A 25,844-nucleotide genomic window follows, 5' to 3' on the forward strand; every position below is an offset into this window, starting at 1 on the left:
ACAATTTAACAAAAATGCAAAACTTATACTCCAAAAACCACAAAACATTAACCAAAATTAATAAAGTCTAAATACATGAAAAAACATCCCATGTTCATGAATTCGAAGATTTAAGAAATACTGATAAAATGGTAACACTTCCGAAAAGTGACATACAGATTTAATATAATCCCTATCAGAATCTCGGCTGACTTCTTTGTAAAAACAGAGAAACTGATTCTAAAATCCCTATGGAATTATGAGGGACCCAAAAAAGCCAAATCAATCCTGAATACGAATAAAGTAGGACTTGTCAACTGCAAATTTTACTACAAAGCAATAGTAATCAATACAGGGTGGAACTGGCCTAAGAACAGACATATAGGTCAATGGAATAGAACTGAAAGTCCAGAAATAAATTCAAATGTCTAAGGTTAACTGATTTTCTCCAAGGGAGTGGAGACAGTTTAATGGGGAAGAAGTAATCTTTTCAACAAATAGTGCTGAGACAACTGGATATCAATGTAGTTGGGTCTCACGCCATACATAAAAATTAACTCAAAACAGGTCATGGGCTAAAATATAAGATCTAAAGCTATAAACTTCTTAGAAGAGTATTTAGAAGTAAATCTTGACCTTGAGTTATGCAAAGCCTTCTTAGGTAAGACACCAACAACACAAGACCAAAAAAAATAAATTGCACTTCATCAAAAGTACAAACTTTTATGTTTCAATGAACATCATCAAGAAAGGGAAAGATAACCTACAGAATGTGAGAAAATATCTGCAAGCCACATTATCTGATAAAGAACTTGTATCTAGAATATATAAAGAACACTCATAACTCAATAAAAAGACAAATAACCCAATTAAAAAATGAACTAAAAATCTGAATAGACATTTCTCCAAAGATAAACAAATGAGTAATATGTACATGAAACAATGCTCAACATTATTAACCACCAGGGAAATGCAAATCAAAACCACAAAGATATATCACTTCATACCCACTAAGATGGTAATGATCAAAAAAACAATGACAAAGGCATGGAGCAACTGGAACTCGTACATTGCTGGTAGCATTGTAAAATGGTGCACCTACTTTGTAAAGCACTCTGCAGTTCCTCTAAAAGCTAAACAGAATTACCATATGATCCGGCAATTCTACTCCTAGATATGTTAGGAGATAAAAATATATCTACTTAAAAACTAGTACACGAATATTCATTGCAGCATTATTCATAACAGCCAATGGAAACAACTTGAAATGGATGGATAAATAAAATATGCACATCCACACAATGGAATACTACTGAGCCATGAAAAGGATAAAGTGCTGTAACATGAATGAACCTTAAAAACATTATGCTAAGTGAAAGAAGCCAACCCCAAAAGATGTGAAATGTCCAGAATAGGGAATTCTATAAAGACAGAAAGTAGATTAGCAGCTGTTTGGGACAATGTCTCCTCATGGTTACAGGATTATTAAGTTACTGATGCCATATTAACAAAGGAAAGAAACCTACAGTCATCAGAACCACTAATGGACACTTACTGACCAAGTACCCACTGAGGAAGTCTTTGTAATAAATTTACTCTACTAAGGGGGATTTAATTGAGGACAAATATGCCTTATAAAAAAACTAAGAATCCTGACAAGTAGAACTGCAGAGAACACTGTTTTGAAGTACTGTTCTCTACTTAATAAAGGTAGTCTGTCTAAAATGTTTAAATTCCTATGAGAAAAAACTGGAACAAGCACTGACTTCTTAACCTTCTACGAAGAGATAAGCTTTGAAAGGGGTTATTATCCTTTACTTTTACCTAAATACTGCTGAAATGTCAATCTAGTTGTGCTGACATCTCTATTGACAATTTTTATATTTATCATCTTCTCTATGATTTTTAAAAACCTACAAAAAAAATTCAAAATTTTTTTGTAAATTTTCTCTTAATTCTCCCACAGGATTCATGGAAAATGACAAATTAAAATGAATTAGTTAAACAACTGCTCATTTATCAAAGCATTTGGTAAATGCTTTGAGGAGAGAGGAGGGAAAGTACTAAATAAGAATAAACTTTGTTTTTCCTAATTCTTACAGAGATCTTAAACCTAGAATATATGTTAAGGAAAACAAATAAATTGAGGCCCAGAAATTTTTTCTTTTTCTTTTATTGGGGGGAGAGGGATAGGGAATGGCAGGGTAGAGCACAGGAAATGTAATACAACCAGGAAAAATAAATTTGATTATTTCCTCTCCCTTCTATAACCTTTTAGTTTTTGTTTTTATTTTCTTTTGAAAACTTTCCATCACATTAAAAAGTTCCCGACTAGATATTCCATAAAATTTGCAAAAATTAAATCACTCCATAGAAACAAAAATGTTCATTTTCTTGAAACTGTAACATTGCTTTACTTATTTTTTAACTACTCCACATATTTTTATAACACTGTAAATATACTATATAATAACAAATGCTGTTTAAAATGGTTTTGATATTCACAGGCACCAATAAAGTACACAAGTACACATTCCCTTCATCTATTAATTTTCAGCTAAGTATACTAGCTCCATGTCAGTTCTTTAAAATTGCTGTTTTCTTTTATCATTTTATTGATTAATAAGCTATATTCCTAGTGTATAACTAAAAATAATGACAAAGCTTAATGGAACAGACAGCTTTTTAATATTGTTGAAAATGTTGAATGCATGTAAACCTTTGTGAAATAATCAATAGAGAAATAAGAATATATTAAAAATGGAAACCACATAAAATTAAGAATGTATATTTTGTCGATAAATAAAAGAAGAGCAAAACAAGCTATGTGCTTATCTGTAAGAGGAAATCTGTATTTGAAGCAGTGGACAAAATAACCACACTAATGAAAAAGTGTACTCACCTGGTTTTGGCACTGAGTTGGTCACTGACTGGGGAATTTTCTGATTAATTAACTCAACACAGTGTCCAGGGAAGAGTCCCACCTAAGGAAAAAAAAAAAAAAAAAGCTGCAAAGAGAGGATTCTAAACCAGAGATCAGATCAGTGTGTGAACACCACCAATTCAATTCCAGTAATGTACTCCACAGTCCTTCCCAAATGATTCTATTATTCCAAGACTCTAAATCACAGACAATGCCAATTACACAAACAAATAATAAAACAATCTGTTGCTATGAGTATGCAGAGTTATGTGTTTTATTTGTCTAAAATTTAAGTCTGCTTTTTCAGTTTTAGCTTTTAATTTCCCATATGTTCCTAAACTGATTAAAATATTTAGTCTGATACCAAGCTATGCATGCAAGTTATTAATTTTTACCTCTCAATAATTTATTCTGCTGAAATGTCAATCAAGTTGTGTTGACATATCTACTGCCAATTTTTATATTTATTATCTTCTCTATGATTTTTTAAAAATCTATACGATACCACATTCAAAATTTTTTGTAAATCTTCTCTTAATTCTCCCACAGGATTCATGGAAAAATAACAAAATTAAAAAAGAATTGGTTAAATAACCATTTATTTAAAATCCTGGTTTATACTGCTGTTAAAGAGCTAGTAGTGTCTGGATAAGTGGGAAAGCAAGAGAATAAAAAAGAGCCAATCTCAGCAATGGTAAGAGAATCTGGCTTTGAAAAACTCTTTGACCTGGTAGACTCCTAAGAATTCTATGGCATTAGTTTGAATCCTAAGAAGGTCGAATCCTGGGAAAACTGACCACCAGATCACCCAGAGATACTGTACAATATGGCCAGAAGAACGAATACAGAGATAAACAGCCTGGGAACAAATGTAAAAAGGAAATCTTTACCAATATTTATAGATGTTTCCTTAGACAGGAATATATTGAGCCGTCATGCAGCAGATGTTAAAGCCGAAACATGAAAACTACATCACATTGTACATCCTTCTGTTGACAGACTCTGGGAAAAAAATGAAATGGTCTTCCAAAAGTATGATTCATCGTGAAGTTCTGAGCTGTATAATTTCCAACTGTGTGGGATTATTTTCACATACTCATTTGCTACATTATTATTTCAATTTCTGGATCAATACTCTATGGTAGTTCTTAAAATTATAAAGATGTAACTAGTTATCATGAGCTGAAAAGGGGTTATCAGTTTTGTTTGAAAGATTTGATTTTGGGATTCTTAAAGTCTCCATACACTGCCTTTCCAAATGATACTTTAAATATTTATTTTATTGGTGAAATTCTATACCATATTTTGTATAATTTCCCTTATTTAACTAGACAAGGAGAAATTCTACCAAGATTGATTAGAAACAGATAAAAATCAACCTGAAAAATCCTTCTCGTCCTCTCTTACACAAATCGGTTATTATGAGAGTGTATATGGTATAATGGTTGACAGTGTATCCCCAAGAGTAAAAGTGCCTGGGTTCAACTCTAGGTCGCCTACATACTAGATCAAGTTTGTAACTTGTCTTCTCTATTTCAGTTTATTCATCTAAACAAAATAATGGTACCTAGCTCCTAAGGGTTGTTATGAGAATTAAATGGATCGGTACAAGCAAAAATACATGTAGTTAGCACTCACTAAATGTTATCTATTATTATCCCAGTATGTTGTCTACTAGAAGACCTACAGGGCTCCAGCTCCTCCATTAAATAGATATGACAGACACATAGCACCTGCTACCTTTTGCATGTTTGTACTTAAGTTTCCTTACTATCAAATATCATTATTTCCATAAAAGTCTAATTCATGTCTATTTATAAATATTTTTCTGCAGTTGGATATGGAAAAAATACCAGAATCTAAACTTGACCCACCTATTTACCAAAATTCTGTGCTCTGGAACAAATTGCTTAACCTCTACCTCAGTTTCTTAAATTTGTAAAAATGGCAATAATATTAAATACAACAATAACTGTGTAAAGACACCTAGCCTAGTTTCTAAATTCATCACTCCTTCACAAAGACAACAAAGCTTAATAAATTTCTTTGAGGAACTATACAATATATACTAGTTACATTTTCACCTTTTAATTTTGTGTCAATGCATGAGGTTTAAGTATATGGGGTAAAATACTGTAGTATGTAGAAGTCTATAGTTATGTACTATGTAGGTCTATAATAACTTAACTCCAATCTGTGCTCACTTGTCTTCCTTTATTATAAAGTATAACACTACTAATTATTAGCTAAACTAAATATTCAGTTTCCCAGACTCCTTGGATCCAGGTATAGCCATGGCATATGTAAACACAGGTCTACTAAAACTGTTCTGCTTCCTCCTTTCTGCTATAAATGCAGGCATTAAGTCTGGATCTGTATGAGCCTCATTTGACCCTAAAAGAAAGGCCAAAAGCATCTTAGAGCTTCTGTCTAGCTGCAGATTCAACAGTAGCAGTCACCTTTTCTGTTTACTTTTCTGTTTCTTGAAGCCAAAAGAAGTCCTAACTGTTTAAATGAATCAACCTGCTGAACTGATAAGATCAAAGAAGTATTTTTTTTTAATTTAAAAGACCTGATTCTATAAATTTGTAAAAGGGAAATAGAGTATATTTTCATATTAAAAAGTTGTCATAAGGAATATGTCAGCATTGTGGCAGAGCGAGAAGACTGTTTTCTTTTTACCCTTAAATTTACAACAAGTTGGAAATCTATAATCCAACAAAGGTTCCTTTCCTCAACACACAAACACACCTGAGAAATCTACGCATGGGTACCATAAAGGTAGGCATATTGACATGTATAAGAGAGGCAGGACAAGGGGAAGGACAGGGACAGTGTTGTGCCTGCTTTGGCCTCAGCCAACTTGGTAACAGTGGAGGAGTCGGGGTGCAGTGCCACTACAGTCTAGTGGAGGGTAAGAGGGGCATAAGCAGCATAGGTGCCCAAGAATCTGGATCCATTCCCCATTCCTTATACTACAAAGAAACATGCTAGACGTAAAGGAGATGCATCTATGGCCCCCGGACTATGGCATAGTGATGCCTGCAGCCATAAGGAACAGGGGCCCTTGGAGGCACAGGGGACTCAAAAACTGGGTTCCTCCTCCATCTGACATATCTCCCCAACAGTGGTAGTGCCCCCAGATGGAGGTGACCCCAAAATGGCTAAAAGGCCCACCACTCAGGTCACCCAGGTGTCAATTTCCACAACTACAGTAATGTCCCCCCTACCTCAAGGCAACCTCCAGAGGCATAAACAGCACAAGAGAAAACAAAAACTTGAGCACCATCTACTGGATAACAAAAGAAAGACCTCTAATTATCAACCTGCTGAATTGATAAGATCAAAGTAGTATCTAAACAAGAAAAGAGTGTACTACCTCAAATGTGCAGGCAGAGAAGGACTACATCAGTACCATGAACAACCAAGGAAACACGGTAACATAGAAAGAAAACAATAATTCTCCAGAAACTAAACTCAAAGTCAAGGGAGACTGTGATTTAAATGACAGAGAATTCAAGGTTGTAGTGATGAAGGAACTCAACTGTGTATAAGAAAACTCAGAAAGGCAGTTCAATGAGCTCAGGAATAAAATTAATGAACAAAAACATTACCAAAGAGATTAAAACTGTAAAAGAGAGCCAAAAAGAGATTCTTATGTTGAAGAACTCAATAAATTAGATGAAGTACTCAACAAATGAAATGAAGAATGCATTAGGAAGGACTGGAAACAGAGATCATATGGAAGAGAGAATGAGCGAGCTGAAAAGTAGAAACCTAGAAATGATTCAGGTAGAAGAGTTTTTAAAGAACTCTATAAGAAATATCTGATTCCATTAGAAAGAGCAACATAATATTAATGCGTATCATAGGAGGACAAGAGAGGGAGAAGGGAACAGACAGCCTATTCAAACTAGTATTGATAAGAACTTCCCAAACCTAGGAAAGGAACTGAACATTAATGTAAAAGAAGCTAACGGAACACAAAAGACCTTCTCCAGGACATATTATATTAAAACTGACAAAAGCTAATGACAAAAATAAAAAAAGAAAAGAAATTCTCAGGGCTGCCAGGGGGAAAAAAGACAGTAATCTACAAAGGAAACATCAGATTATCATCAGATTTCTCAGAAACACTACAGGCCAGGACAAATTGGAATGATATAGTTGAAGTTTTGAAGGAGGGAAATCACCAGCCAAGAATAATATATCTAGAAAAACTGTCCTTTAGATATAAAGAAGAAATAAAGGTGTTTCCAAAACAAAAGAAAAAAAAAACAGGAAATTTATCAACATGAGACCTAAATTATACATAAAATGATGAAAGGAACTCTTCTACCTGAAACAAAAAGACAAAAGTACACAAAACTTTGAGTAAGGTGACAAAGAGACAAACAGAAGCAGGAAATTGCAACTCCATTTCAGAACAGGGTATTAAACATTTAATTATAACACAAAGGTTAAAAGGAATACAGTATTGAAATAATAACAGCTATTTCAATTTGGTAATAAACACACAACATAAAAAGGGATAATTTGTGACAACAAAAATATAAAAGGGGCAGAGAGAAAGGATGGAACTCATATAGGTGAATAAAGATAAGATGCTATCAGAAAATAAATAGGACTATTTTATCTGAGATGCTTTACACAAACCTCATGGCAAGTAAAAAACAAAAATCCAGAGCTGAGATAAGAAACAAAAAAAAAAAAAAAAGGGAAAGAGAGGAAAAAAAGTCATAGAAAACCATCAAACAAAAGTATCAGACAGAACACAAGGGAAAGGTAACGACAGATAAACAGAGCAACCAGAAAACAAAAGATAAATAGCTATAGTAAGTGTTCATATATCAATAATGACCCTGAATGTAAAGGATCTGAACTCACCAGTCAAAAGGCACAGAGCAGCAAAATGGATTAAAATAAGACCTGACTATATGCTACCTTCAGGAGACCCACCGCAACTACAAAAACATAGGTTAAATGTAAAGAGGTGGAAGATAGTACTCCAAGTAAATGGAACCCAGAGTAAAGCAGATGCAGTCATACTTATATTAAACAAAAAATTTCAAGACAAAAAAGGTAAAAGAGACAAAGATGAACATTTTATAATGATAAAGGGGAAAATCCACCAAGAAAATATAATATAATATAACATATACACACACACACGCGCGCGCGCGCACACACACACACACACTCCCTAGGAACATGAAAATATATAAAGCAATTATTGAAAGACTGAAAGGGAGAAACTGACAGTATAAAAATAATAGTAGAGGATTTTAATATCCCACTACATCAATGGATAGATCATCTAGCCAAAAATCAACATGGAAACATTAGTCTTAAATGACACATTAGAGCAGATGGACTTAGTTATTTATAGAACTTTCCTTCCCAAACAACATAACACACATTATTCTCAAATGCACATGGAACACTCTCAAGGACAGATCAAATATTGGGACACAAAACAAGTCTCAATAAATTTAAGAAGGCTTAAATCATCATAATAAGAATCTACAGTAACCAAACTAGAAATTAACTACAAGCAGAAAGCTGGAAAAGTCAAAACAAATATGTGGAGATTAATCAAAATGCTCCTGAACAACTATTGGGTAAAAGACAAATGAAAATGAAAATATGGCACACCAAAATTTCTAGGATGTAGCAAAAGTGGTACGAAGAGCGAATTTAGAGCAATACAAGCCAATTTCAAGAAACAAGAAAAATCTCAAATAAACAATTTAACTTCACACTTTAAGGAGACAGAAAAAGAACAAATGAAGCCCGAAGTTAGCAGAAGGTGAGAAATAATAAAAATCAGAGCATAAATAAATAAATAATAGAAAAAACCAATAGAAACAATTAATGAAGCGAAGAGCTGTTTCTTTGAAAAGATAAAATTGACAAACCTTTAGTTAAACTCACTAAGGAAAAAAGAGAAGGACTCAAATAAAATCAGAAATAAAAGAACTGAAGTTACAACAGATACTACAGAAATACAACGGATTATACAAGAATGCGATGAAATACTATAAGCCAACAAATTAGACAACCTAGCAGAAAAGGACAAATTCTTAGAAACACATCTTTCTAGACAGAACCATGAAGAATTGGAAAACTTGAATAGACTGATTACTAGTAAGAAAATTGAAACAGTATTTTAAAAACTCCCAAAAAACAAAAGTCCAGGACCACATGGCTCTTAGTGAATGGCTTTTACATACTAACAAAATATCAGAAAGAGGAATATAGAAAATGATCCAATTTACAATATAACAAAAATAATAAAATACCTAGGAATAAATTTAATACAGGAGATGAAGTACCTGTACATTGAAAACTATAAGACATTGTTGAAGGACTTTAGAGAAGATAAAAAAAATTGAAAGATATTGTGTTCATGGATTGAAAGAATTAACATTTAAAATGTTCAAAATACCTAAAGCAATATACAGATTCGATGTGATCCCTAACAGAATCCTAATGTAATTATTTTTCACAGAAAATCCTCAAACCTGTATGGAACCCAAAAAGATCTCACATTGCCAAAGCAATCCTGAGGGAAAAAAACAGATCTGGAGGTATCACATGTCTCAATTTCAAGCTATACTACAAAGCTACAGTAATCAAAACAGTATGGTGCTGGCAGAAAAAGTGAAACAGAGACCAATGAAACAGAATTGAGAATTCATAAATAAATCCACGCATAGAAGGGCACGTAATTTATGACAAAGGAGCCAGAAATATACAATGAAGAAAGAAAAGTCTCTTCAATAAACGGTACTGGGGAAATTGGATGGTCATATTCAAAAGGATAAAACTAGACCACTATCTCACAACATACACGAAAATTAACTGAAATGGATTAAAGTTTTGAATGCAAGATGTGGAACAATAAAATATGTAGGAGAAAACATAGGCACTAAGCTTTTGGACATTGGTCCCAGAGTGTTTTTGTGAATTTGACTCTAAAGGCAAGAGAAACAAAAGACAAAAATAAACAAATGAGACTACATCAAACTAAAAAGCTCTGCACAGCAAAAGAAATTATCAACAAAACAAAAAGGCAACCACCCTAATGGAAGAAGAAACTTGCAAGTGATCCTTCTGATAAGAGATTAATATCCAACAAAATAAAGAACTCATACAACTCAATAACAAAAAAGAATCTGATTAAAAAATGGGCAAAGGATCTGAATAGACATTTTTATAAGGAAGACATACATGTGGCCAACGGACATATAAAAAGATAGTCAACATCACTAGTTACTAAGGAAATGCATATCTAAACCACAATGAGACATCACCTCACATCTGTTAGAATGGCTATTATCAAAAAGACAAGAATCAACAAGTGTTGGAAAGAATGCAGAGAAAAGGGAATCTTCTTACACTGTGGTGGGAATGTAAATTGGTACAGCCACTATGCAACATAGTATGGAGGTTCCTTTAAAAAGTTGGAATAGAGCCACCATATAAACCAGTAATTCTTCTGGGTATTTACTCCCAAAATAAATATAAAAACAAATTCATTAAGATCTATATACTCCTTTGTTCATTGCGGCATTATTTACAATAGCCAAGACACAGCAACAAACTAAGTGCCCATCCACGGATGATGGGTATGTATACACACACACACACACACACACACACACACACACATTCACACAATAGGAATATTACACAGCCATAAAAGATGAAATATTGCCATTTGTGACAACATGGACGGATCAAATACAATCAGTATTATGCAAAGGGAAATAAATCAGATGGAAAAGAACAAAATCCACTATTTCGCTCATATGTGGAATATAAAGCAAAAAGTAACAAACTAATAAATAAAAAAAAAACCCTCATAGATACAGACAACAAAATGGTGGTTACCAAAGGGAAAGGGGGTATATGGGGTAGGGTGAATTGGGTAAAGGGTGTCAAATTTTGGTAATGAAAGGATACTAGCCTTTGTGTGGTGAGCATGTAATAGAGTATACGGATAATGAATTATAATGTTGTATACCAGAAATTTCTATGTTATTAACCAATGTTACCTCAACAAACTTATTTTCAAAAAAAGTGTATGACAAAAAAAAAAAAACTGCCATCATAAAAAATAAAACGATGTTGTCATTCTGTTTCATATATTATTCTTTCTTCAACCGTAGCAATTTCTAAAGCTCTAATTTCTATGGCTGGCAAGAATTAGGGGAAATGAGTATACTGGTAGGGTCAAAATGAAATTCGACTCTAGGAAGAACATGAACTAGAGATAAAAGACTGGCATCTAGGGCCCATAAGGGTAGAGGATTTAAGTAGGTAATAAAAATATAGTAACAATAAAAAGACCAATGGAAACATAAGGCTGGAACAGATTAGGGATGGGCTTACAAGAAGGCAAGGACATCCACTTTGGTAGTTTTCCCTCAAGTCTTTGAGATAAAGGGAAAAGCCCAAGAAGCTACTACATCCAATAGTGTGCTGGTAATTGTTTAACGACTCTCTCTTTGAGGAAAAGGCCTTGATTTACAGAGTGTGCTAGTTTATGGCGTAAATAACCCCACCTCGGCTGGTTTCAAGCTACCAATGTGACACAACTGAATGCAGAGTTGAAAAGAGATTCAAAGTAGTCTGTTGCGTAGCATTTATACCACACAGTATATTAGGTATAAGTAACCTTCAGAGGCTAGGTAACAGCAAAATATTATTTAAAAGTTTTAAGTATTTATTACCTTTGTTTTTAATAATAATTGTTTTTAATAATAATTCATTATACATTTATAATTAACTATAAATGTATATGCTTTAATTTTTAATAATGGCTGTGTTTGCAAATAACTGTCCTATAAAATTCCTAAAAATTTCACAACTGGCTCCAGCTCAACACTAATCTATTTCTATACACTTGGTCCTTTGCCTGCCCTACCTCTAACAGCTCATGGGAATAGGTTTCTAGCAGCTTGACAAGTATATGACTTGAATAATGAGATCCAAAGGAAAAAGACTGCAATCTGATTTGTCTGATTTTCTACCTTGAGGATCTGTTCACATTATAAAGAATATAGGTTTGGCTACAAAAATGAATGTACTAAAAAATATTTTGGTACAACTTAGAGGGAATGTTAGGAACAAAGTTACTGCAATAAAATAGGCCTGGGGCTTTAGTAGCAGAAGGAATGTAAAAGAATCACTGCTTAGAGATGGATTCTTACCCTAACTATGGTCTTTCTGAGGCAACCAATCAAAAATCTAAAAAGGTTCGAATATATGGTGATGGAAGGAAATTTAACTATGGGGGGTGAATGCACAAGGCAATATATATATGTGTATATATATACACACACACATATATATATATATGATGTGTTATTGAATCATACGCTTGAAACCTATATAGATTTTATTAACCAATGTCATCCCAATAATTTTAATTTAAATAAAGAAAAAAAATCTAACTAGAGATTTCTACATAAGAACAATGTGTTTATCATTGACTTTTCTAAAAATTCCTGTTTAATGGGTTTTATCTTTAATTTATGGCTAGTCAAACTTTAGGGCTGTTAGCACAACAAATTGTTTTATTATTATTAAGCTTAGTAAAGTATAGCTCTTACTCCCAGGACTATGCCATGGATTTTTTTCATCAATTAAAACCATTTGGCCTCAGAGAATTTCCATTTTTTCATTTTCTGACTACAACTTCCTATCCTTCTAGGTCTCTAATGACCCTTCCTATTCCATATTGAGTGAAGTTCAAATTCAAAGACATTGCAACCCCACCTTCCTGTACTCCCCAACCAACCCCCATCCCTACTCTGGGTACCTGGCCCCCTTCCAGTATTTTTTTTTTTTTGATATCCAGTATGGACCCTGTGCCTGATCATTTGAACTTTAAAAAAAAAAAAAAAAAAAACAGTAGTCTTAATTTCCTTGCAATATTAACCTTCTGGCAAACCAATCCAGCAAACCGAAACTGCATCATTATACTTTCCTTCTTGCATGCTTCTCTACTGCCGGAGGAAAATCACATTACTGAAGAGATTCAAACCAAGACAAATTCATAATCTCTCATCTAGAAATGGCCAACTATTTTTTTCCCCACTCATCAAACTTTCTTAGAGAACCCACTCCTCTTTAGGATCTCTGTCTAGTCCAACATCCATGCCTCTGCCAAGACCATCCCAGTAGAGTTGATCAGACCACAAGTTAATGAGTCAACTAGTCTTGTCTCCTAGGATTTTATAAGTCAAGAATCTTTCACCATCTCCACTGAGTTATTAGAACTAGGAAATATTTTAAAAAAAGAAAGAAAATGGGAGGCATGAGGGAGGGGGAGGGGGAAGAGAGAAAAAGGAGAGAGGGAGAAAGAAAGAGAGGGGAAGAGGGACAGAGAGAGGGAAGGAGAGAGGGACAGTGGGAGAGAAGAGGAAGAGAGGTGAGAAAGAAAGGAAGAAAGGACAGAAAGGAAAGAAAGAAAAGGGGAGACTGAGATAAAGTAGCAGCAGCTACAATGGATGGAAAGAAGAAAAAATTAGAAGCAAATTCTCTCAGTTCCTTACTTCCCAGGTTCCTGCTTCCATTTTCTTGTGACCTAACAATTCTAGCATTAGGTTTTTTAAGATACTCTATTTATATCTCCCCCTCTCCTCACTCCCCCACTGCCTTCCCCTGCAAAACACCACATTGCTTCTTGTTTCTTTGCTTTATTTATACTTCTACTAAACTTTAAATGCCAGCTCCATAATTTCTGCTTTTAAAAACATTACTTTTGCGGTACAACAGGTTTGAGAATAAGAAATTCAGTGAGGGATCAAGATATAAACTTGGGAGTTGGCTATATATATGGTATTTTAAGCTAAGAGAGTGAATAAGATAGTCTAGGACAAAGAGCACAGAATGAGAAGGTAGTCCAACTCAAACTTTCAGATGCCTAGTAGAAGAAATTAGCTATAAAAGACTGAGAAAACTGAAGAAACTCTAAGAGTGTTGTGTCACGTCTATTAAGAGAAGAGCAAGTCATGAAAAGATACAACAAATACTGCTGAGAGTTTAGGTAAGATGAGTAATGAAGTATCCATTTTTTTTTTTTTTTTGCATTAAGCCAGAGACCATTAATGATGTAAAAGAATAAAACAGGGGTGAAGGATATATTTGTGATAGGTGAATGTAATGATGATGGTCCTACTGGAATGTAAGCTGGATAAGAATGCGAGTGAAGGCAGGAAGTAGGCGATGGAAGAAACTGGAAGGACCAATGGAATAATACTGAGAATGAGTATTGAGAATAATTGTTTATTATATAGCAAATAACCAACAAACAATATTGAATTTATGTTCCCAGTTAGTTCAATGAAATATCAAATAAGACAAAATTATAGCTGCTTTAAAATTTTTAATTACTTTGCCTTACTTTTCCTCTCTGGAAGGAGTAAGAGGAGGACAGATAAGGCATAAGTAGAAAAACAGGTAGATGAAAAGGGCAATCTGTGTAATGAGGAGGAAATGATAGCTAAATTTGTCTAGAATATCAAGTTTATAAAGACTGGAAAGCATAATGGGGTATAGAGACCATGGGTGGCCTTATAAATAATGACAAGGAGTTTGAAGATTCTTCTAAACAAAATAAAAGTTGTAAATTCTGAGCGGAAGAGGGACAGGAACAGTAAAAAAAATTCAAATAGCCGTGTATACTTTTAGGGTAGAATGAAGGGAGAAAGATAAGAAGTAGACCACTATAGGAATTTGCAAACATTAAGACTAGAAAAGAAATAATAAAACCCAAAGTATGAAAATGCCATGAAGAACGAAGAAGAGCATATAAGACAGAGAAGTAAAATAAACAGAAATTATCATGGGATACATGAAAAATTAAGTCAAAGATGCTTCTGCAAGTTGTTTCCCCATTTTTACTGAGTTACAACTGACAACCAAAAAACTGTACATATTTAAAATGCACATTTTGATAGCCATGAAACAATAACAATAATCAAGATTATGAATATATTTATTGCCCCAAAATTTCTTTGTCATTTCTCTATTTATCTACCTACTCCCTATTCCCACTCACCATGCAACCATTGAGCTTTCTATCATTTTAGGTTACTTTGCATCTCCTATAATTTTATATGAATGGAGTCATACAGAATGCATATTTTTTTGTTGTCTGTCTTCTTTCATTCAGCATAATTATTTTGATAATCATTCATGTTGCTGTATATATCAATAATTCATTCCATTTTATTCCTGAGTAATATTCCATTGTATAGATACCACTATTTATTTATTTATCAATCTTCTGTTGATAAGATATCTGGGTGGTTCCCAATTTGGGGCTATTATATAGAAGGCTGCTGTGAACATTTACGTCCAACTTGCTTTTTGTATGGACATATGCTTTCTTTTCTTTTGAATAAACACCTAGGAATGGAATCGCTAGATTACATAGGTAGATGTTTAATTTAAGAAACTGACAAATTATTTTCCAAACTGGTTGTAGATTCTTACATTCCCACTAGCACTGTGTGAGAGTTCCAATTCCTCTCACACAGTGCTAGTGGGTATGTAGCAATACATCACTGTCATCTTAATTTGCATTTCTCTAATGATTGTTTATATTGAGCATCTCTTTTTGTGATTCTTTGCCATATATACTTTTGCTGAAGTGTCTGTTCTAATTATTGCCTATTTTTAAAGTGTGTTCTGTTTTCTTATTACGTTTTGAGAGTTCTTTACATGTCATGGATACAAGTCCTTTATCAGATATAATCACTGCAAATATTTTTTCCCAGTCTCTGGCTTGTCTTTTATTCCCTTATTAGTAATGTCTAGTAAAGAGAAGTTTTAATTTTCAGTGAGATTTTATTATTTTATGAATTTGTCTTTTGATGTTGCATCTAAGAAACCTTTGCCTAACCCAAAGTCGCAAAAGTTTTATCCTATGTTTTTTTCTAGAAGCTTTATAGTTTAAGATTTATGTTTGGGTATATGGTCCATTTTGAGTTAATTTTTACAGATGGTTACAAGAAATAAATCGAAGTGTATTTTGGAGGCAAATGGATATCCAGTTGTTCCAGGACCATATTCTCCTCACTGAACTGACTTTGAACCGTCGTTAAAAATCAGATGTTCATGTGGGGGTTTATTTCTGGACAATTTATTGTATTTCATTGATCTATTTGTTTATCTTTCTACTAATACCACATTCTCTTAACAGTGTAGCTGTAATTCTTCAATTAGTGTCAGTTCTCCAACTTTGTTCTTTTTCAGGTCTGTTTTGGCTGTTCTATTCTAGGTCCTTTGTATTTCCATATGAATTGTTTAATCTGCTTATTAATTTCAACTAAAAAGTTTTCTGAGGTTTTTATTGGGGTCACTTTAGGAAGAAATGACATCTGAGCAATATAAAGACTTCCAACGCATTGCAGGGTATCTCTCTCCATTATGTGGATATTCTTTCATTTCTCTCAGAAATGTTTTGTAGTTTTTCAATAAACAGATCTTTCATATCTTTTTTCAAATATATCTCTACATATTTCCTATCTTGATTTTATTATAAACAAATTTTATTATATTTCCTAACTAATGTTAATGCTACTAACCTGTGGACTACATTTTAAATAACAAGATTCTCACACAGTAGTCCCAAGTATTTGTATTTTAAATATATACATAGTGCGTTTTAAATAAATAAGTTACTTTCCTTTTTTTCTCCTTACATTATACGTGAAAAATTATACTGACTTTTTTTGAAACTGTTTGTAGGTAGTTATTTTATTTGTGAATTTATGTCATTTGAAATTTTACTTCAGAATCTGAAGGAAGGATTTTAGAAAATATATTGTATAACAAGGGTTTGTAGGGTTTGATGAGGTTAAGAGCTACTACTCTAAGCCATTCTGTCAATAATTTTCACAAAACTGAATGCTAAGCATCATTTGGTAGGATATATTCTGATGTTATAAGCTAACAAAAAACTATTAAGGAACAAATTTAGCTCTAAACATCAATGGCTGCTGCTAATGACCCTAACAAGAAAAAAATCAAAACAGCAACAAAAAATACAAAACATAAATCAAGAAAATTTACATATTTTTGTGATCCAAGGGGAAAAAATACAGTTAGAACTCACCCAACTTGTGTTCTGGTCCTGGCAATACCATTTCTTACTGTTTTTGTGAATCAGAACAGTATAAATTCCTTTGTCTCTATAATTCTAAATGACAGTTTAGGCCCATGTGATCCACTGTTATCTTCTCCATTATAAAAATCAATGATTCATACAAGTAGAAAAGGGGAAGCCTCAACTGGTTCATTAAGTTAGTGCTATGACCCTCTCTTTGCCCAGAATGTCTAGGTTTCCCTGTCTAAGGTCTTACACTAATCGGGGGAATAACAACGGACTAGATACTTAACCCTGCTGTTTTAGTTTCCTAATCAGTAAAACAGAGACAATAACAGTACTTTCTTCACAGACATGTGAGAATTAAAGGTTAAAACACAGAATAAAACATGTAAGAAGTGTTTAAGAAATGTTAAAATTCCTTTTATTTGTAGTATCACATACTTTCTTCTCTTGAAATTATATAACATTACTAATGAAAAATTACAGTACATGATTTCCCATTACTAAACAGTAGAAAAAGTACTTTGCTCTACTTAATTTTGAGTAATGATAAGGTATATCTTTGGATTTCATACATAAATATAATGGTTGTTATATAAATAAGGAGATAATTTGCCTTCCTCCAGGCTGTGGAGGACCCCTGAGAAGCAAGGAGTCCCAGACCAACACCAAGCTCTCCAGTTCACAGTTCTGGCACTGAGAAGTTTCAACTTATGGATGTAAAAATCAGCAAAGATTGTAGGGGAGTGATATGAAGGGCAGCTGGAGTGCCAGGCATTCCTCTTAAAGGGCCCACGTGTGGACTGACTCACAAATGGAATCACTCACTCTGAGCTCTACCACTGAGATAGCAGCTCAAAAGGAGCCAGGGACATATGGGAAGGAACTGAATTGTCTGACTTCAGGGCACGGGCTGGAGGGGCAGCTTTCTCCCAGACAAAAGTGCTGGTGGAGGCCATGGTTCCTTCGTTAGGCACTCCACTCCTCCAAGTATGCAGACAAGAAGCCTACCATTTCTGAGTCTCCATCAACCTGGCTAACACTAGTAACCCTACCCTGGTGATTCCCTGAGAACCCACCCGACTTCCGGGCCCACTCAAGCCACTTCCAGTAGCTTTTCCATACAAATGGGCTGTCTTGGCTCATGTTGTGGACTTTTCTAAACTTTCTCAAGGGTTTACAAAACCCAAACAAGCAGCATTTAGCCTCAGTGTGCCCAGTACCTCTAGCTGAGCAGCCCCAAGCCCAGCACTAGCAGTAGCCAGCCTCAGTTCATGGCTTACCCTCTCAAGGCACCTCTAGGGCCAGCATGGGTGGGGGCCATTTGCAGATTGCTTGGTGGCTCATGCCAGGAGGCCCAGGGCAGGGTATTGGCTGTGGGTGATTTGGGGCTGTGGCAGAGCCCTTCTCAGGAGACCTCAGGGCCAGCATGTACCACCAGGGGCCACATCAGAGGATGACACACCCAAAGGGCAGACTGTGAAGGCACTAGAAGCTGCTAAAGCAAATCCTGCTCTAGGGTCAGCCCCTGCACGACAGCTCTTCCACTGTAGTCACTGGTCAGTCCTCACAACCAATCAACCCGAGGGTCAATCCCTCCCATTAACATGCACACAGCAAACAAGGCTCAACTACAACAGGAGGGAACACACAACCAGTACAGGGGACACATTTAGAGTAGCCAGCTCAGGTAGCCAGGGAGACTACACCATTAGGCCCCTAAGGACACCTACTACATAAGACTACTCTATTAAGACACAACAGCTCTACCTAACACAGAGACAAAAACAGGGAGGCAGCCAAAATGAGAAGACAAAGAAACATGTCCCAAACGAAAGAACAGAAAAAAGTGCCAGAAAAAGAAAAAATGGAGACAAGCAATCTAACATATGTAGAGTTCAAAACACTGGTGATAATGATGCTCAATGAACATAGGAAAGAGTAGATGAATTCAGTGAGAACTTTAGCAAAGAGATAAAAAACATAAAAATAAAAAGATAAAGTGTAAAAAACTAGTCAGAAATGAAGAATACAATAACTGAAATGAAGAATACCTCAGGAGGAATCAAGAATAGATTAAATGAAGCAGAGGATCAAATCAGCGATTTAGACAATAAAGTAGCAGAAAACACCCAATCAAAACAGCAAAAAGAAAAAAGAATCCAAAAAAAATGAAAATAGTTAAGGGGCCTCAGGGACATTAAGTGTACCAACATTTGCATTATAGAAGTACCAGCAGGATAAGAGAGCGAGGAATTGAAAATCTATTTGAAGAAATAATGATGGAAAACTTCCCTAATCTGGTGAGGGAAATAGACATACAAGCTCAGGAAGTACAGAGGCCCAAACAAGAGGAACTCAAGGGCCACACTCAGACACATCATAATTTTAATACCAAAGTTAAAGAAAAAGAGAAAATCTTAAAAGCAGCAAGAGAAAAGCAGTTAGTTACCTACAAGGGACCGTCCATAAGACTGACAGCTGATTCCTCAACAGAAACTTTACAGGCCAGAGGGTTTGGCATGAAAGATTCAAAGATATGGAAAGCAAAGACCAACAACCAAGATTACAAAGCTATTATTTAGAGTTGAAGGACAAATGAAGAGCTTCCCAACTAAAAGCTAAAGGAATTCATCGCCACCAAGCCAGTATTATGAGAAATGTTAGAAAGATTTTAAGAAGGAAAAATAAAATTAAAAATATGAATAATAAAATGGCAATAACCACATAACTATCAACAATTACTATAAATATAAATGGATTAAATGCTCCAATCAAAAGACAGGGTGGCTGAACAAATAAGAAAACAAAACCTTGACATATGCTTTCTACAAGAGACTCACTTCAGATTGATCCTCTTGAGATCGAAAAATACATACACACAATTTAAATAAAGGGATGGAAAAATATATTTCATGGAAATGGAAACAAAAAAAAATCTGGGGTAGCAATACTTAAACCAGACAAAATAGAGTTTAAAAAAAAAAAAAAAGGCTATAACAAGACATTATGAAGGACCCAATAATCTAACTTCTGGGTATTTATCCGAAGACAACCAAAAGACTTCTTCAAAGGGACATGAGCATCAGTATGTTCACTGTAGCGTTGTTTACAATAGCCAAGATATGAAGGCAATCTGGGTGTCTATCGATGAATGGATTAAGAAGAAGTGGTACATATATACGATGGAATACTACTCAGTCATAAAAAAATGAATGAAATCTTGCCATCTACAACAACATGGATCAACCTAGAGGGTATTATGCTGAGTGGAGTAAGTCAGACAGAGAAAACAAATGCTATATGATTTCACTTATATGTGAAATCTAAAGAACGAAATAAATGCACAAATAAAACAAACAAACATACAGAGAACATTTTGATGGTTGCCAGATGGGAAAGGGTGAGGGAGTAGGTGAAATAAGGGAAGGAATTAAGAAGTTGGTACTTAGAAAATAATCATGGGGATATAGATGAGGAATACAGCGAAAAATATTGTAGTAACTATGTATGGTGTCAGATGGGTACTGGATTTGCTGAGATAATCACTTCGTAAGTTATGTAAATGTCTAATCACTATGTTGTGCACCTGAAACTAATATAATATTGTATGCCAACTGTAATTGAAAATTAAAAAATTATTTTTAAAAATATGTATTGTTATAGTCTTACTAGACAAAGACCATAAATTTAGCTCTAAACTTATTAGAAACCAATCAAGAGGGAAATTCCATTATTTTCACAATACAGAACGTTCGTGAATAAGAACACCAGAATGGCTGGAAAGGAATGAGGGGAGAGAAAGAAGAAAGGAACTAGAGGGGTAAGTAATAGGTAGATTTTGTAGGGTCTTGTGGGTTATTGCAAGGATGCTGGATTTTATTCTGAGTGTGACTGAAAGCTTTGTGTGGATTTGAATAGTGGAGCCCTGTGATTTGATTTACATTTTACTCACTTACTCTGGCTGCTCTGTGGAAGAGATACTGTAAAAAAAAAAAAAAAAAGCTAATCCATGTCACCCTGAACAAGCCAGATCCTGTCTGAACTCGGAAGCTAAGCAGGGTCAGGCCTGGTTTGTACTTAGATGGGAAACCACTTAGGGAGGCCAGGTGCTGTAGATGTAAATAAATAAAAAATAAGGGATTTGTAAACCGACAAAGTCCTTGCAATCTGTGAAGTCAACTAAAGGTTGCTTTGCCTAAAAAAAAAAAAAAAAAAATGCTGTCAAGCTCTAGATGGTATTTTGTCTACTAGATTAACTTGCCCCAAATTTTTTTTAAGGAAGATTTTTCTGGGAGAAAAGAGGACATTTGCTAAACTGGATTTAATTTCTTGTTTTATCTGTACACAGATAAGCTCACATTTTATGATTAATAATCATTTATGGAACTTGATAAAATTCAGATTCCTGTCTCCACCCCTTGCAATTCTGATTAGTAATATCAGTTTAACATGCCATTTAGTTTGAAAAAAGATTTAAAAGTGAAGAAAAAAATTTTTTTTTTTTTGCTTAAGTACATTATATGAAAAAGCACCTCAGAAAACTAAGATAAAAGATTCAATACTCTTTAGGAGACAAAAAAATCAAGAACAGATTTCAGAATTTCATATTGCAGTTAATGTAATTTAACACTTCCTACTCTCAGAAGTTTAAGAAAAGAAACAGAGTCATGCCATAATTTAAACATACGGATGTACTAATCCTTTTGTTCTCATAGCTGAACTATGATGTAGGCTAAAACAATACATAGACTAGAACTTGGTATACGCTGGTCGTTATCAATCATCAGCCGATTTACAGAATTTATCTACGGCAGAATAACCACTGTTTCTAGAAGAGAAGTTGGATGAACACCTGAGCCAAAATCATACCCACTGAAACAGAATTTGGGGATTAGGTCCTGTAATTTTATATTTTAACAAGTTCCCCTGGTGCTTCTTACATACACTAAATATTGAGAATCTGTGGCAAAAGAAGAATGGAAAGAATGACTGATAATAGAAGAAGGAAGACAGCAGTATAGTACCCTTTCTATGTTAGTAAATGATATTCTTTGGACAGGTTTTATTTGCAAATTAAGATAAAAATGCAATACCACTGTACACCTATTAGAACGGCTAAAATCCAAAAAAACTCAACACTATCAAATGCTGGTGAGAAAGCAGAGCAGCACCATTGCTGGTGGGAATGCAAAATGGTACAACCAATCTGGAATGGTACAACCAATTTGGTTTCTGACAAAGCTAAACATAGGCTTACCTTATGATCTAGCAAATGCAATCCTTGGTATTGACCCACAGGACCTGAAAATATACCTACTCAAATACCTGCACATGGATGTTTACATTTACAGCAGCGTTACTCATTAAGTGATCTCCTTTAATAAGTGAATGGAAAAATAAACTCTGGCACACCCACAACAATGAATATTAGGCAGTGATTTAAAAAAGGAACTATCAAACCATGAACAGACGTGAAAAAACCTTAAAGGCATACTGCTAAAGTGAAAGAAGCCAGTCTGAAAAGGCTACATACTTTATGATTCCAACTATATGATGTGTTGGAAAAAAAAAAAACTAAGCAGACAGCAAATGAGTGGTTTTCATTTCCAGGTTAGGAGGAGAGAGACATAATAAATTTTTTGAATTTTTCTGCACCTAATTTTCTGTTGCCTACCTGAAATCCATGCTTGCCTCTCCACCATGTGCTTAACACTTTGGGGGGCATGTCAATGACGGAAACAATGTCACCCACCTAGGAGAAAAAAATTTAAGTGAAATGTTTTTAGTCAACTTATAAACCAATTGTTATATCTAGAATTTAAATCTGAAATGAAACAAAAGACTATCCGATTCTCTGGATAATTGTTTATGAAAAAACATACTTTTTTCTGTAAAGAATTTAATAATCTTAACCATTTGTTAAGAAAAAGTCTATAAAAAGTAAAGCAGCACAAAGACTGTAATACAATTATCGCATTAGTAACTTTAGAAGACCAGACTTACAGCTTATGAAGACCAGACATACAGCTTATGATTTTTGAAAGCTACACATCATCAACAGTTAAAATACTCTGTTACAGCTATTACTAAAAGTGATGAGATTCACTTATAAAAGACAGTTTTAAATACTCATATTTAGAGCAACAGCAGCTTCTAGCAATACCATACTCAGTGAGCACTTGCCATATACTAGGCACTGTGCTGAGAACTTCACATTATCATATAGGAATGGCCTAAGAGGTCAACAATTAACTGGATCATTCTCAGCATAAAATTCAATGACGACTACAGTTCTTTCAACAGATGGTACAATAAAACATTTCCACTAAATATCATACTACTTTCACTTGAACAAACCAGTGAGTTTAAACAAACTGGCACAAAATGATAAATATTAAATCTCAATAATAGTTTTCAATAACACATTTATTGAAAGTTATATTCTTTCATAAAAATAAGCGCTCTGTGATAAAACAAAGTTAGTACATTAAAACAATGTTACTAAATGTACAATGCTGCTTTAAGAATTTCTCTTTTATATTCACAACTAATTTTTCAAGTCAGGAAAGAGTCACCTTAGAAAGCCATATTTGCTAACAGACTTGGCATCTTTCATGATCTACTTTCCTTTGTGTACAGAACCTAAAAACTGAGTTTGAGAACAGTTTATATTCTGTATAGTAAAATTTGTACTGTTTTTTCTTAAATTGAATAACTGTTTATCATCAGTCAATATTAAGTAAAAGAAGAAATTTAATTTCCCTCCTTTTGGACCTGAAAGCAAGAAATGTTCATCTGTCTTCTCGTCTGTCCTATAACTCAATCTCTGAACAATGAGAAAAAAAAAAAGTGTCATTGGGTATTGGTTTTTATTAGGTACTTAAAACACAACAAAGAAAAGAAAAAGAAAAACCCAAGACCTGGCTTTTTCAGGAAGCTCTCAGAGACAAAAAAAGAGAACAATTATGATTGAATGTAATTAAGTGATATGTCAGAGATAAGCCATGACATTCAATCCAGACTTTTGGGGGTAGGTCTTTGCAAGGAGTAGAGGACAGATATCAGGGACAACCTCCTAGAAGAAATGGGAGACACTGAAGCTGAATTTTCAAGGACAAAGTACAGTCATTTAAATAAAAATAGATGGCATTCCAAGCTAAAAGATAATGGGTTATGGAAAACCCTGGTGCTTCTAAATGAAAAATGAATAAAACTGTTAAGGATGAGACTGGAAATATAGCAGGGACTGAGCTAACACATAACATCTTTAGGCATTTACCTCTAAGGTCAATTCATCAGGGGCCCGAGCAGTGTACCTCTTGATAACGTGGGCAGCACCAACAGCAGGAGTGTTAATAGATGATTCTTCATGTACTAGAAGGTGATTTCCCTTATTATCAATCTATAACAACAACAACAAAAATGTACTATGCGATGGTTAAAGACATGGTTATTGCAAAAGGTTCTTAGATTATCTATGAGATCATGTGATTTGATTTAGGTAAAACTATAACACCCAAAAAATATTAAAAAAAAAAATGCTATCATTTATTGAGTACTTAAGATATGCCAATCATCGTGCTATGCATATAACATATGATTTAATTTAATCTTCATAACTCTTAAAAATATTTATCAGGACTATCATCATTTAAATATGAAGAAGCTAAAGCTAAAAGACATTGTAGTTTACAAGAGATTAAAGAAATTTGTCCATGGTGACACAGATAATGAGTCAAGACCTCATATAACTCTGCATGTACAAATTAAGGAAAAATACCTATTATTTACTAGATACTGTATAACTCCAGACTTATTCCTTTTTTCTATTTTGTTTGTTCATTTATTTGGTTTTTAGAGTCTACATGTAAGTGAAATCATATATGTCTTTTTCTAACTTATTTCACATAGCATGATACCCTCTAGGTCTACCCATGTTTTCTCAAATGGTAAGATTTTATTCTGTTTATGGCTCAATAATATTCCATTATGTATATGTATATAACACTTCTTTATCCATTCACCTATTGAACACTTAGGCTGCTTCCATATTTTGGCTACTGTAAATATTGCAATAAACATAAGGGTGTACATATCTTTACTAATTAGTGTTTTGGATTTTTTTCAGATAAATATCCAGAAGTAGAATTGCTGAGTCATATAATAGTTCTATTTTTAATTTTTTTGGAAACTCCATTATTGTTTTCTGTAGTGGCTGAATCAATTTACCATCCCACCAACAGTGCATGAGGGTTCCCTTTCCTCCATCCACATCTTTGACAACATTTGTTGTTTGCTGATTTTTTGATGACAGCCATTCTGACAGATGTGAGATGTGAGATTATTGTGGTTTCAATTTTTATTTCCCTGATGATTATGGATGTTAAGCATTTTTCATATATCTGCTGCAATTTTGTATGTCCTCTTTAAAGAAATGTCTATTCAGGTCCTTGGCTCATTTTTTAATCAAAGTGTCTGTTCTTTTTGGTGTTAAGTTGTATGAATTCCTGATATATTTTAGGTATTTACTCTTTTTCTGATATTAATCCCTTTATCTTCTTCCATTAAGTAGGCTGTCTTTTCATTTTGTTGATGGTTTCCTTCGCTATGCAAAAACATTTTAGTTTGAGCAAGTCCCATTTGTTTATTTTTGCTTTTGTTTCCCTTACACGAGGAGACATGTCCAAAAAATTATTACTCATAGTGATGTTGAAGAGTTTGCTGCCAAGGTTTTCTTTTAGGAGTTTTATGGTTTCAGATCTTATATTTAAGTTTTTAATCCATTTTGTATTTATTTTATATATGGTGTAA

At 34.1% G+C, this 25,844-nt stretch overlaps 1 protein-coding gene across 9 annotated transcripts in view; it reads right to left on the minus strand.

Moving 5' to 3' along the window:
- The window catches only part of ARHGAP32 (Rho GTPase activating protein 32), a 272,991-nt gene that overhangs the window by 67,348 nt on the left and 179,799 nt on the right, over positions 1-25,844 (minus strand). For all 9 annotated transcript variants that reach the window (XM_036221401.1, XM_036221400.1, XM_036221392.1 and 6 more), the window contains 3 exons: positions 24,313-24,435; positions 22,708-22,785; positions 2,882-2,963 (listed from right to left, as the gene is read on the minus strand). In XM_036221401.1, the coding sequence (XP_036077294.1) occupies positions 2,882-2,963; positions 22,708-22,785; positions 24,313-24,435 (283 nt within the window). The remainder of the gene's footprint in view (positions 1-2,881; positions 2,964-22,707; positions 22,786-24,312; positions 24,436-25,844) is intronic.

The sequence above is a fragment of the Rousettus aegyptiacus genome, unplaced genomic scaffold (genome assembly GCF_014176215.1).
Source record: "Rousettus aegyptiacus isolate mRouAeg1 unplaced genomic scaffold, mRouAeg1.p scaffold_m13_p_5, whole genome shotgun sequence".
NCBI lineage: Eukaryota > Metazoa > Chordata > Mammalia > Chiroptera > Pteropodidae > Rousettus > Rousettus aegyptiacus.